The sequence below is a fragment of the Protomyctophum bolini genome (assembly GCF_963924005.1).
Source record: "Protomyctophum bolini genome assembly, chromosome: 12".
In the NCBI taxonomy this organism is placed as follows: Eukaryota; Metazoa; Chordata; class Actinopteri; order Myctophiformes; family Myctophidae; genus Protomyctophum; species Protomyctophum bolini.
The window spans coordinates 37,879,031-37,892,623 of NC_137873.1; the positions used below are offsets into that span (position 1 = coordinate 37,879,031).

Consider the following 13,593-nt stretch of genomic DNA (forward strand, 5'->3'; position numbering starts at 1 on the left):
ACGGTCTATCGCAAAGGCTGTGCAGGTAAGACCACAATGGCATGCCCCTAAACATAAATATATGTTCAATATTATATACCGGTATATATGTTCAATAAAATGAACTTGAACTGCCACTTGAATTAAGGCGACTTGATTGATCAAAAAAAAGGGCCTGTCAGTGTCAACTCAACACACAATGCAATACATTGCTTTTCAATAGTGTTGCACACGACGTCAGTAAAATCACCAAGGTTTTCAGAGAAAGTACCAGCAGAATGGAGCATACGGGTGACTGATGCCCAAGAATCGCCACAAAAGAATTGATCAAGCCTTATCAATGAAAACATCTCATGTTGGTTCCCCCAGCAGAAGTCAAGAGTTGATCTATTCTGAGACAACTCTTCTAGCCCCCTCTGCTGGCTTCATATGGCTGGCTCAGAGACCCCAACCCTGGTGTGAGCAGACACCAGACAGCCACATTAAGCAACTTTAAAAATAACTGATAGGATACTGGAAATCTCATGTTTTTCAACATGGCATATGCATTAGAAAAGGGGGGGCATCAAACTAATTTTAGGTCGGATGCCGGATTGGTCAAAAATACAACTTTGTGCAGGCCAGGTTACCTTTCGCCTTGTGCCAACAACAGTGACAAGCTGGAATGCTGTCTTAATTAAAGGGCCTTGCAAACGTGAAGCGAGGAACACAGGCGTTGTTGCCTAGATCAACACAGGTCTCCTCCAGGTCTGTTGAAGACGAGGCACAACAACGCAAGCGTAAAAAAAAAAAAAAGCTCAACAGAATCCAGGTCTGGTGAGTCACGCAACGAGCACGCTCGCAACAAATTCACGGGACCGCGCTCACGTAAATATGCTTACAACATTTTGTTGTAAATATGAGGTCTGGCACTCTGGTACCACTATACCACAACAAAGAGCTGAGGTGCTTACACACAGCAGGGGCTTGGTTACCTGCCGGCTAGCCGCCTCCATTGTTTTTGATGTACAACTGCAGCTTTGCTGGCACAGTAGCAGCGCGTCGGGAGAGAACGCACACATTATAATGATGGGAAGATTTTCAGTTTATGCAGTTTGTTAATTTTACCCCAAATCATCCCCTGGTTAGTCCCACAGGCCAGGAGTTTTGACACCCCATGCAACCTTAAAAAGATAATAAAAAAAAACACCAAAAACATTGCCAGAAGTCTAAGTAGGGAATTAGACCTTAAATGAATTACCTAATTAGACCTAATCTTTCAATAACAGATTCCAAGCTACGCTACAGGGGCATTCAGAAAGGGTTTATACTTAGTACGTAGTTAGTGAGAATGAAAAACATAGGCGCCCCCACCAGAACTTTATTCCTACAAAATCACCACCGTACACGTTCACAGTGAATGAGTGGCTGCCGACCGGAAGCGTTTCAGCGGCCCAAACTGAACGCGGAAGTGTCGGCTGCATAGAGCCCATTCATAGGAAAACAGGGCGCTTTTTTTTAACCCATTTTGACCTGAGATCGACCCACACTTCATGACCATAGGTGAGAGTAGGAACGAAGACTGCTCGGCTTATGAACACTGAATTTGAAGGAGGAAAAAAAAGCAATGCCTCTGTATTCCAAAACTAGGGATGCACCATTATTGAAATGGCCCCAGGACCACCTAAGCTGGCTCTTTTCCAGACTCCAAGTCTCTCACCCTATCTCTAAGGGAAATGCCAGCCAGGCAGCCACGCGTCGAAGAAAACTAATTTCGGCCGCTTGTATTCGCGACCTTATTCTTTCGGCCACGACCCACACTTCATGACCATAGGTGAGAGTAGGAACGAAGAACTGCTCGGCTTATGAACACTGAATTTGAAGGAGAAAAAAAAGCAATGACTCTGTATTCCAAAACTAGGGATGCACCATTATTGAAATGTTGGCCCATATCCCAAAAGAAACAGCATGAATGTAGTATATTTATTTAAAAATGTTCCAACTTGTTGACTCTTTTGAAAGCTTCCCCAACCATCATCATCACAAAAAGCTTTTTCAGGCTTTTTTTTTGTTTTTTTCCCAACATAAACTAAAATATCTGCTAATACCGATATATTATTTTACCGATACAGATTACTGATACATTGGTTTAACCCATTCTGAACGGGAACTCATTTTGGTGTTATAGCATCATGTTATGCTTTAGCTATTGAAAAATAGCAGATCTACAAGCTCATAGCGCGCCACCGAGTGGCGCGCTACGAGCTTGTAGGTCTGCTATTTTTGAAAAATCAAAGAACGACTGACATTTTTTAGAATCTGATCTCAGGTCAGAATGGGTTCATCAGACCAGTGTGTGTCCAGTGGGAAACCTCGTATGAATCTGATCTCAGGTCAGAATGGGTTAAGGCCAATATCAGCCGATACCGATGCGTTTGCCGATGAATCTCCGAGCACTAGTACCTTCTATCCATTCAGCTACGCCCACATCATGGTGCCACCTGCAACCATGCTGGGTTTGGATCCCTCAGAAAGAAACAGGCAATGAGGAGAAGTGAGAAAGAGAAGTAAGCTGTGTGCTCAGTGTGACAGTATTGCAAAAATGCCATTCACACACCCGCTGATGCATGTCACCTCATGTGAATTTAAATTCTACATCAATTGACGAGCAGATTAAAAAAAATATGGGTTCTAATAATGAATATTGGTTTTCAGTTCCCCCAGAAATAAATTATGTTTCAATTAGTTCGCAGCACAGGTTTGAGTGAATACAAAATGCAGGACTTCGTACGGTAACTGCCGCAAAATATGCCTAAACCCTAAGGCGACTACTACACCCTCTACTTGTTGTGAGGCTGTCGAAAATTGTAACGATTCAACTGTAAAAACAAAGATTGGCAATTTGGCATCACTCGTTTTCCAGTTCATCTGATGAACGGTCATTAAATGGTGTCAGGCTCAACAACCATGATGTATACACATTAAGAAAAATAGAAAACAAAAACGTGGGGAGGTTAAGTAGCTACGAGGTTAAGAAAGAATTTCTATTTATGGTCGAAACAAGGAAACGACAACAACACAGTAGTAGCGACTAATCATTAGTCACTAATGAGTGGAAAAGAGCGTGAATACATGACACTTGTCAGTGACAACTGTCATGTATTCACGCTATATAAAAAAAGAGTGACAAGTTGTGACTCTTGCACTGCAATTTTTTTTTATATGTATTATTTTATTTTTCATTAGTTAGAGAGATGACTTCCACACAGCCGGTAGGTAAATTTGGAGCAGGTGCGATGATGACGAGGCATACCATGTAGAAAGGAGGGACACCCGCACACCGCCAATGGCTAGGTTCAGACAGAGCATTCATTATTAAGAAGCAACGTGTCGGTCTTGCGACCTTCCTCAGGCTCGGAGGAAGGTCCGGCCTGAGGAACGTCGCAAGACCGAAGCGTTGCTTCTTAACCCATTCTGACCTGAGATCAGATTCATACGAGGTTTCCACTGGACACACACTGGTCTGATTAACCCATTCTGACCTGAGATCAGATTCTAAAAATGTCAGTCGTTCTTCGATTTTTCAAAAATTGTCAAGCTCGTAGCGCGCCACTCGGTCTGCTATTTTTCAATGGCTAAAGCATAACATGATGCTAACACCAAAATGGGTTCCCGTTCAGAATGGGTTAATAATAGATGCTCTGAACCTAGCAAGTGGCAGGCGGTGTGCGGGTGTCCCTCCTTTCTACATTTTTCATTTAGTTCAAATAACTGAGATAGATTCGATTGCCTAGCTATGTATGGACGTACAAAAAGAAACACGATAAGCTCTCCCCACGACATACGGGGGGGGGGGGGGGGGACTCTGATGAAGTGAAAAGATGGACTGGCAGATGAACCGAAGCAAACTCAAGTGGGGCCTAGACACCCAGCAAGGAGCCAGTGGCAAAAACAACAGACCAAAAGCTTAAAAAAAGGATTGACAAGAAAAGAAGAAGCAAACTGCAACAGCAAAAAAAAACTAAATTGCTCCATAACAACAGGATAAAAAACACACAGGGCTCTTAGATGACCAAGCAGAACTAGCGGGGGGGGGGGGGGGGGAGGGTGGAACAGTATTGGCAATATAAAAGGGGGACAGACAAACAAGTAAAAAAAAAAAAGCCCAACAGGAAGATCACAAAAAGAAGAAGCGTCTCGCGTTACTCACGTGGCTTCTGGCCCCATACGTGCAGGTGTAACTTCCCAGAGGAGTAGTAGATGAAGCCCAGGACCAGCATGGGACACAGGACGAACAGCAGCTTGCGGAAGGGCATCATGGTCCTCAGTCATTGATATGGCACCATTCGGCTCATCACCTGAGAAGACGAGAGAGAGAGAGAGAGATTCAACCTAACCCATTTAGACCCCAGATCAGATTCTAAAAAAAATGTCTTCTACATCCTGACAGTTTTCTGAAAAAAGCTATGTTTCTATGTCAGTCGTTTCTTCGATTTTTCAAAAATAGCAGACCTTACAAGCTCGTACAGCTTGTAGATCTGCCATTTTTGAGTGGTGCAACCACTCTAAGGAACAGCAATATCCGTGTTCACCCGCCTATGTGTTGGTTCACCCACCCACCCACTCATGCACCTATGTGACTGTGAGCACCATTAGTACACCATTAGTACCAGTAGGGGCGCTGTTGTGCCAGAAACAGAGAGTGAGATGGGGGGGGGGGGGGGGGGGGGGGAGTTGCACCACTCAGTTCACACGGGTGTGATTTTTCAATAGCTAAAGCATAACATAATGCTAACACCAAAAGGGGTTCCGGCCCAAAATGGGCTAAAGACCTGAGATCAGATTCTAAAAAAAGATGTCTTCTAAATCCTGACAGTTTTCTGAAAAACCTGTTTCTACTGCATGTATAGACGAATTCAGAAACGGGTCTCATGGTCGCAGCTTACGTATTTCCTATAGGCCGAGCCGGCATAGCTGCGGGGTAAACCCGCACCTCTTCTCATATTTTAAATGCTTAGTATTGGAGGTATAAAGTACAGCAGCCTTGTGTTCATAAAACAGAAAGATTGGGTATTGGGGTAAGACTGACGTTATGCATATTTCAGGACCTTTCACTGCTTCGTCTCAACCATTACTCTATGGCTCTGGTCTCAGCCACCGTGGTGGATATTTTGACATTTCCTTTTTTTATTTATTGGAATGTTGCCACTACTGTTGGAGCAGCCATAAACTACACAGGTTCATCCCGATGTTCTGGCCATCTTTCTAATGTTAGTGTTAGTAAAAAGCAGGTAAAAGAGTAACGTTGGAGGCAGACTAACATCAGTCACTCTACCGTTCGTTCACTGTAGCAGAAGACGTGGCAGGTTTACCCCGCAGCTATGTCGGCTCCGCCTACAGGAAATACGTAAGCTGCGACCATGAGACCCGTTTCTGAACTAGTCTATATCAGTTGTTCTCAAACCATTTCATGTCAAGAATCCCCAAAAACTATATGTATTTGGCCGCAGACCCCTATCTGAAAATATGTTGTTACAGGGACCCCCCCCCCCAGCAAGCAAAGATTTGAGTTAAAAACGTTCTGAAAGATTTATTTTTAATTATATATATTATATATAAGATTTGCATTACATTTTCACGATTTTTCAAAAATAGCAGACCTACAAGCTTGTAGCGCGCCACTCGGTGGCGCGCTATGAGCTTGTAGATCTGCTATTTTTCAATAGCTAAAGTATGACATAATGCTTCAAACACCAACAGGGGTTCTCGCCCAGAATGGGCTAGATGCTCAATTCCAATTACGCCAAATCTCGGCCACTCGCTCACTCACACTGTTATGGTGAAATTGGTGACTTGCTGAAATATGTGACAATCGTGTAGACATAACAATCAGTTTCCGAATGTAAATCATTGCCGGTTCGTTTATTAGCAGAGTTCAACCAAGCTGTATTTAGGCCACGTATTTAAAAAGGCCTCCATGTAAGTTACGTGAAGTCCACAAGAATGGTCAAATACAGTAGTAGGGTCACCAATTTCACCATAACACCGTTATGACCGAGTGACCGAGTGTGACTGAGTGAGTGGCCAAGATTCTGGGTATGGCTGTATAGTTCCCTAGGAAGTGGGTATGGCTTTACAGTTCCCTAGGAAGTAGGAAGGAAGGAGCGGTTCCTCTACCAGCAAAAAAAACAAAAACACTTGACCCCTGAAACGTAAACCAGAAATGCAATTGCCGATTGAGAGCACTCGAGAAAACTCAAGTACATATGGAGGAGAGAGGGGGCAGAGGGCAGAGGGCAGAGGCGGGACGAATCTAGGGAAGGAGGTAAAGGGTCAGCCAATATTAAAGCTTCTTACTACAGGAATAAAAACGCAGTCAACGCAGACCGTGAGGAGTGAGGACAGAGCTTTGATGGTTAATCGTTTACTCGAGTAGATTTGAGGCTTTATCTCAAAATTCTCAATGCATTGCCTTCCCCCCCCCCCCCCCCCCCCCCTCCTTTCTCATTAGTCTCTCCCCTTCAATCCAAAATCCAAGGAGGTCAGAAACTAGACAGTACTATGCCTGGGCAAGTGGTCATTCTCCCCTTATGCATTTTGATTAGATAAGCCGGCATGGAGAGTGAAGGCTTTGCAAGAAATCAATTCAATGATTGAATTTCAAAACATCAATATCTGTGCAATTATTTACTTAAATATGACTTATTCGAGAGACAAAGTTTGCCTATAGTCGTCCTCTTTACTGCATTCAATAGAAGCCACTGCGTTCAACAGGTGGTAAACAAGCATTTGGTACAAGATATTTTACATTGACCAAAGATGAGCCACTGTGCGCTGTGATTCACACCCAGCCTGCATGCCACTTATGGTAGGAGAGAGAAGACCCATGTGTGTGGAATATCTGTAAAGCAAAGCAAAGCAAAGCAAAGTTCTTTGTTTACCCTGGTTAGTGGACTAAGCTCGAGAGGTTTGTTTACAGCCACAGTGCCACACCCTGCTCATATAGAACATTCCATGGTAGGAGTGCAATGCCTTGCTCAAGGGCACTTCAGCGGTGGTAATTTTAACGTGCCGGTCCGGGGATTCAAACTGGCGACCTTCCGGTATCAAGACCGCTCTGCAAACCGTTCGGCCACCGCTGCCCCTGTGACTCTGCTATAAGAGTAAAATACCTACCTACACTAAATACACTGGGTTGCCTATATTGTTTATATCATACATTTATGTTTAAGTATGCCATCAGGATCAGTAGGCAATAAAATGTTTAAAAAAATGGGACCAGTGGGCCCCATTTCAGATTTCACTTAGAATGTAGTTGCTTGTTTTCATCTTCTGAACAGCTGGAGGTAAGTGCAAATGAGGGTTTGCAAACTCTTGGCAGGTGCCTGAGCTGCACTCTGACTCTGAGCCATCCCAGATCCACAAGTAATGCCTCAACCAAAACCATGCCAGAATCATTTCAAATGGTACAGGAGCCTAAACCTTTAAAAAAAAAAGGACAACAGGTGTAATCCAAACTAGGGTTAAAAGAAAATCACAGTGTATGACCCACAAAGTAGAGATATTTAATAGTCACTCCACCTGCCCCACTGTGCCCAGTGCTAGAAAAGAACATGAAAACACAGCGTCTACAATAAATTGTGAAACTCAGGCTTGTAGCTACAGCCGCCCCATCTATACTTTTGACAGTAGCCTATGGCATTTCAAGATTACAGAATATCTGAATTCCTGCCCAAACAGTCGCATGTATCCAATTACTGATGATTAAGTACTGACTATAGAGGTGTTTTGGCTACTCAGATTTCAATGGGTCTTTCAGTAGAACGAACAAATCAAACAGTGCTGCAACAGTTATCAACAATAGGCCTACACAACAGAAGAACACATTCATCGCATATCAACAATAGCCTAAGATTTAGAATTGATCGATTCCGACATGTCAAAATCGATAAATGCGTCTATCTACCAGAGTCTAGGCGAATACACCACCACAAACTGAACAGCTAGAGCACGACACTGCACACCACCAGGACACATTAATTGTAACAGAACAGCAGCATGCATCTGCTATGTCTACAGTAAAGAAACAACAACATAAATAACATGAAACTATGGTGGACCAGAGCTATAGAAACATTGTAACTGCCGTGCACATTCACTCACATACAAACAGGACACAACAATTAAACAGCACAAGCGGACAGGGACAGTGTCACCTTTCTCTCTGGTGCTGACCGATGTCTTTGAATCAAATATCACTCTTTCTAATGTTATTTAAAAAGAAGGGGGGAAATCTGTGCCCGTACGTGTCCCCTTTCCATTATAGCTTGTGTGGCATCGTATTCCAGGGAAGTTAACTGGCTAATTTAGCCGCTAGCCACAGAAATAACGGTACGTTATGCTGCCTGGTATGGTATCCCATTCTAATGTACGTGCTAGCTCATGCATTTATGATACAACAGCTCAACAAACATCTGTTGTTGCAACTTGCTAGTTTCACATCTTCAGTCACGCTTTTTAGTCCAGTTACTGGAGTAACGCTACACCTCCTCTACAGTCTACACCATCAGACCCAATATATGTTACATTTGATCGGCTAACGTTACAGAGAGCAGATGGATCATGACGAACACACACACACACACACTGCAGCTAACAGCTACAGCTAACCGTTGGCAGTAGAGCTAAACGGGCTTCATTTACATTAGTCGCGGCGGGGGGACCCGTGTTGTTCGACAAAAATGTCACATTTTCATATTTTTGTAAAAAAAAAATCCCATTTGAAAATACGTCATCTTTGTCCAGCGACATGCGGTGTGAGGGATTCGTCTTTTTTGATGTCCTCCGCGGGCCTGCTGCAGTCAGTTAGTAGTACAACAACGACATCACAATGAGTGTGTGTGGCAAGGCAAGCAAAGGGGCTTTGGGTTCAGAGCATAAGCAAAACATGTCAGATGACTCAGATCCGTGAGATAATACCAACGAATCATTGTATTTGTGTGATACAGTATGCTGCGCACCACCGCCTGGCAGCGGAATAAATAACAGTTTTTACTGGAACAGCAACAACGACACAAGCTGCTGTTTCACCAGACACTGCTCACTGCTCTCTCTCTGCCTAATTTCACTACCGTTACCACCATCGCTGTTTCGGACGACTCAAACACGAGACGTGGACGGTTTTGTCTTTTGTGTATAAATCATGCCCCCTCGATTGATTAGATTAGGGGAGGAGATGAGATGAGGGAAAAAAAGATATGAATAGTTTACCTTGCCCTTTACGCGCGGTCCTTGGATGAAGAAGGGAGAAAACATATGTCTTAGTTTAAATAATGAAAAGGTCGATAACACGACCGCGTTCTCCCCCCTTTTCCGACCATGATCATGTCGAAAATCCAGCGATCAAGTCTCCCCAAGCAAGCAGTGTGTGTGTGAGCTCAAGTCAAGACAAGACGCTCATGCAGTCTGCTTTCTCTTTCCAGTTCTATAATCCCATTAACCGTACCCACACCGCCGTCCCTGCTCAACACCGGTACAACGAAACAAGCCCCCCTTTTCTATTTAATCATCCTCCTCCTCATCATCATCACCACCACCCTCCTCCTCCTCTCCACAGAGTCAGACCTACAGCTCGGTCTGTCAGTAGCTGCAGCAGTCACATGGGCATTTCAGTTGAATTTACTATGCCCTAGCTCTCTTTTTAACTGAGCTGAATGCACCTTTTCAGCTCATTCTTCACGTGGTGGGCTCGCTCTTCGTCAGCTGTTACGTCGCATTGTGTTATGCCTTTGCAATGTTTGCTGGCATGCTTTTATTTACCCATCAAATCCCCCCCCCCCCCCTATTGTCGTTAACCTTATTCAGCAGCAATGATAGAGATATAATAATAGCCTACTTATTTAATACTTAGTTCAATTGCCTGTTAGTTCAATAAGGTGTTAATAGTACACCATAATAGTTAATGCACTGCTTGCACTTTATTTTGTGGCTTGGCTGCATCATTGTCATCATGGAGTTGAGAATGAATCAATTCAATTTATAAGTCTCCTCATAATCAAAAGAAGACCATATTTGTGTGACAAACGTGTCCACACGGCAGTCAGCTATGGTTTTATATATGTTTGAGCTTGAGGTAACCTTGCGTCACCATGACTAGGACATCTAGCCGTGTGGGTTAAACCCAAAACCACAAGTAACCAGCCTCGGAGTGATAATAGATTCAGACCTCAACTTCACATCTCACATCAACAAAATAACCAAAATTGCATTTGTTTCATCTCAGAAATATAGCCAAGATACGACCCTTCCTAACACAACCAGATGCTGAAAAAAATCATCCATGCTTTTGTCACTAGCCGCCTAGATTACTGCAACGCTCTATTCACAGGACTGGCCATAGACAGACTACAACTCATACAAAACTCTGCTGCTATAGATTATTAACGAAAACAAAGAAAAGAGAACACATCACACCAGTATTACACACCTTCCACTGGCTTCCGGTCTCCCATAGAATAGATTTTAAGGTACTACTTATAGTTTACAAAGCACTCAACAGCCAAGGCCCTGCATACAGATGTCTTACCATCATACACTCCATCTAGAACATTAAGATCCTCAACAGCAGGTTTACTAACCACAAAAGGAAAAAAATAAACCACGAAAGAAAATAGGAGAGGCCGCATTCTCTTTTTATGCACCAAAATGATGGAATACAATTCCTCAGGAAATCAGAGAGGCCAACTCCACCAACATTTTCAAACAACAACTAAAAACACACCTCTTCAGATTAGCCTTCTCCCCATAGCACTAAAGTTGTTGAGGCTTCCCATCATGTATTTTATTGTTATTATATATATATATTTTTTTTCTCTTAACAAATATCTTAAATGCTGGACCTTCTCATGCCTATTTTTATCTCGATGTCTGACTTCATGCACATTCACTGTCTTGTCTTGTATTGTGTTTGATATAACCTATATGACCTAACTGTAAAGCACTTGATGTATGTCCTGCCTGTGAAGCACTTTGAACTGCAACCCTGTATGAAAGGTGCTATATAAATAAAGCTTATTATTATTATTATTATTATTATGACTTTCATTGAGGTTGTCTGGAAGCTATAGGTCCCATCAAATTATTATCATTTAAACTAGAGATTTCCCGATACTGTATCGGTATCTGAAAAGTATCGGATCAGCCCTTATTTGGTCATATCGGGTCATATCTAGGGTTGCCACCTTTGAGATCTTGAAATAAGGGACACTCTTTACACCTGCCGCGGCCTTGCGGCGCAGGCGTGTGTGGCAAGGCCGGCAATAAGTTGAAGCAATAAGTTGAAGCAATACGTTGAAGCAATACGTTGAAGCAATAACTTGAAGCAATACTTTGAAGCAATAAGTTGAAGCAATAAGTTGAAGCAATAAGTTGAAGCAATACGTTGAAGCAATAAGTTGAAGCAATACGTTGAAGCAATAAGTCGAAGCAATAAGTTGAAGTTTCCCTTCAACTTATTGTTTATGGTATGCTATCCACAACTTTTGAAGTAGAATTTTGTCAGCAGCCAATATTAGAAAATATATGCCAGCGACCCCCATAAGAGAAGATTTTTACGCAGTGATTCTCAACCCATTTAATTTCAAGTACCAGTTTGACATGCATTAGTATACGGACCCCCATTTAATGGCATTTCTCATGTATTATCTCTTTTGTATTATTATAAATATTATTCTCTGGTATCGGTATCGGCTAACACAGAATTTGTGGTATCGGAAACGAAATAAGTGTATCGGGGCATCCCTAATTTAAACATAAAAACTACTATAGTATCATCCCATATACTCACTGTATGATGAGACATCATATATCCAATACTGTTCATGTTCACACTGACAGCTCACATGTGATCCAACCCAATACTCATTGTTATTATATTTCTTACTTTTACATATTCACTTGTTTAACCTGTTTTAATCAGAGGGCTACTTACTGACCTATACGTGTTTAATGTATTCAACTTCTATCTTAGACATATATAGGACTGTTTGCCTCAACATCCTGATTCTCAACACTATATAAGCCCTTAATTTATTTCGATGGTAATGGTGTTGGGTGTTGGCCGCGAGACGAGCGGTTTCATATCTCCTTTGAGCATAAATAGAACTAGAAATGCACTCTGTCGTGGTGCCAACTTGCGCCTTGCACACAAGTAGGACATAAATGGCCTACTTGTGCACAAGCAGAGCACGCAAGTACACCCCGGTCGCCCAGGACGAAGTTCACCGTCCTTTCAATTAGTAACACCCAGCACCCAGGACGAAGTTTTATCAAAAAGACGGAGGTTATTGATAGCAAAGCCGATCGCATCGCTCCACATGCCTGGGAGCGCCTGTTGCGCAACACTCAATGTTGCGCAACAGTGGAACGTCATCGACAATGTCCCCCCCCCCCCCTGTTTTGCCGACGAGACGAGATCTAAATCATCCCGTCCAATTCTAAGAAAAGATCATGTCTTAGACGGCCCACCGCAGTCCCGTCCGTCGCTAGTCGCGATAGATTTAACCATACCTCCCGTTGTTGTCGATCGGCTCTAGGGTGTTTTGGCTACATTTAGCTACTTCAGCCACATCCGGGATAACATCCGGTCCGTCGGGAAAAGTGCTCCGCTGCTATAAATCGCCAAAGACGCCATCAAGAACGGTGGTCCCCCATTGGCCGACGCACAACACCGACGTATAGCCGAACGCAGTACCTTTTACCCACCCAACATTGAAACGTATCTTAATTATGTCACCATCAACAGCCAATTAGGGACCGCCGAGGACAGGCCTACATACTGTACCATACATACGCAGCCGACCACAGTAGGCCTACTTACAGTAGGCCTACAGTAATAATCTGATTCTGTAGCATAGTACCATGAGACATCGTGAGAGCATTGTGATATTCGGAAGGTCCATTCATATTATATTTGGCCAGGTCAGCTATAGTGCTTGATGGAGACTGATCACCTGATCTGCAGTCTCCATCAGCTGAGTTAATGTAATATTTCCATCTTGGACCTATAAGGTCTTCTTGTTGTGATATAAGCCGTTGTGGGCTGAATGCCAAGCTGGGGGAGGGCAGGGAAAATGGCTCCTTCTCGTACATTACAGTGAGTGTAGTGTCATATAGCATAGCAATCTATAAATGAATCAAAGCAGGAAATGCAGTCTGCTCTCTCCTCTACTGTTCTCCCTCTGGGCCGGTCAGAAGATTACCAGGAGCCAAGAAACAAGAGTACACATACTACAAAAAAAACACACATCCGCATCCACACATCCGCACACACACACACACACACACACACACACACACACACACACACACACACACACACACACACACACACACACACACACACACACACACACTAGCACAGAGTGGCATCATCAGCTAATATGAGAATAAATTATGTTCCTCTTTAATACCTGTGTGAACTGGTGGTGATGTGACAATAAACGTAGAAGTTGTTTTCGTTCACACTCACAACGGCATCCTGTTAATTCAACTTGAGGTGTTGCTCAAGAGGAAAGCATGAGTTATTTCTGTCTTGTGGGTAGATTTCCGTTGCAATGGATAAGTAAGTAATTTGTC

At 43.1% G+C, this 13,593-nt stretch overlaps 1 protein-coding gene across 1 annotated transcript in view; it reads right to left on the bottom strand.

The window, feature by feature from the left end:
- Positions 1–9,454, bottom strand: part of st3gal3b (ST3 beta-galactoside alpha-2,3-sialyltransferase 3b) — a 73,561-nt gene extending 64,107 nt beyond the window's left edge. The window contains exons 1-2 of the mRNA XM_080779071.1: positions 9,229–9,454; positions 4,169–4,316 (exon numbers count right to left, since the gene is read on the bottom strand). Of these exons, the coding sequence (XP_080635197.1) occupies positions 4,169–4,277 (109 nt within the window). The 5' untranslated portion in view covers positions 4,278–4,316; positions 9,229–9,454. The remainder of the gene's footprint in view (positions 1–4,168; positions 4,317–9,228) is intronic.
- Positions 9,455–13,593: the final 4,139 nt, after the last annotated feature.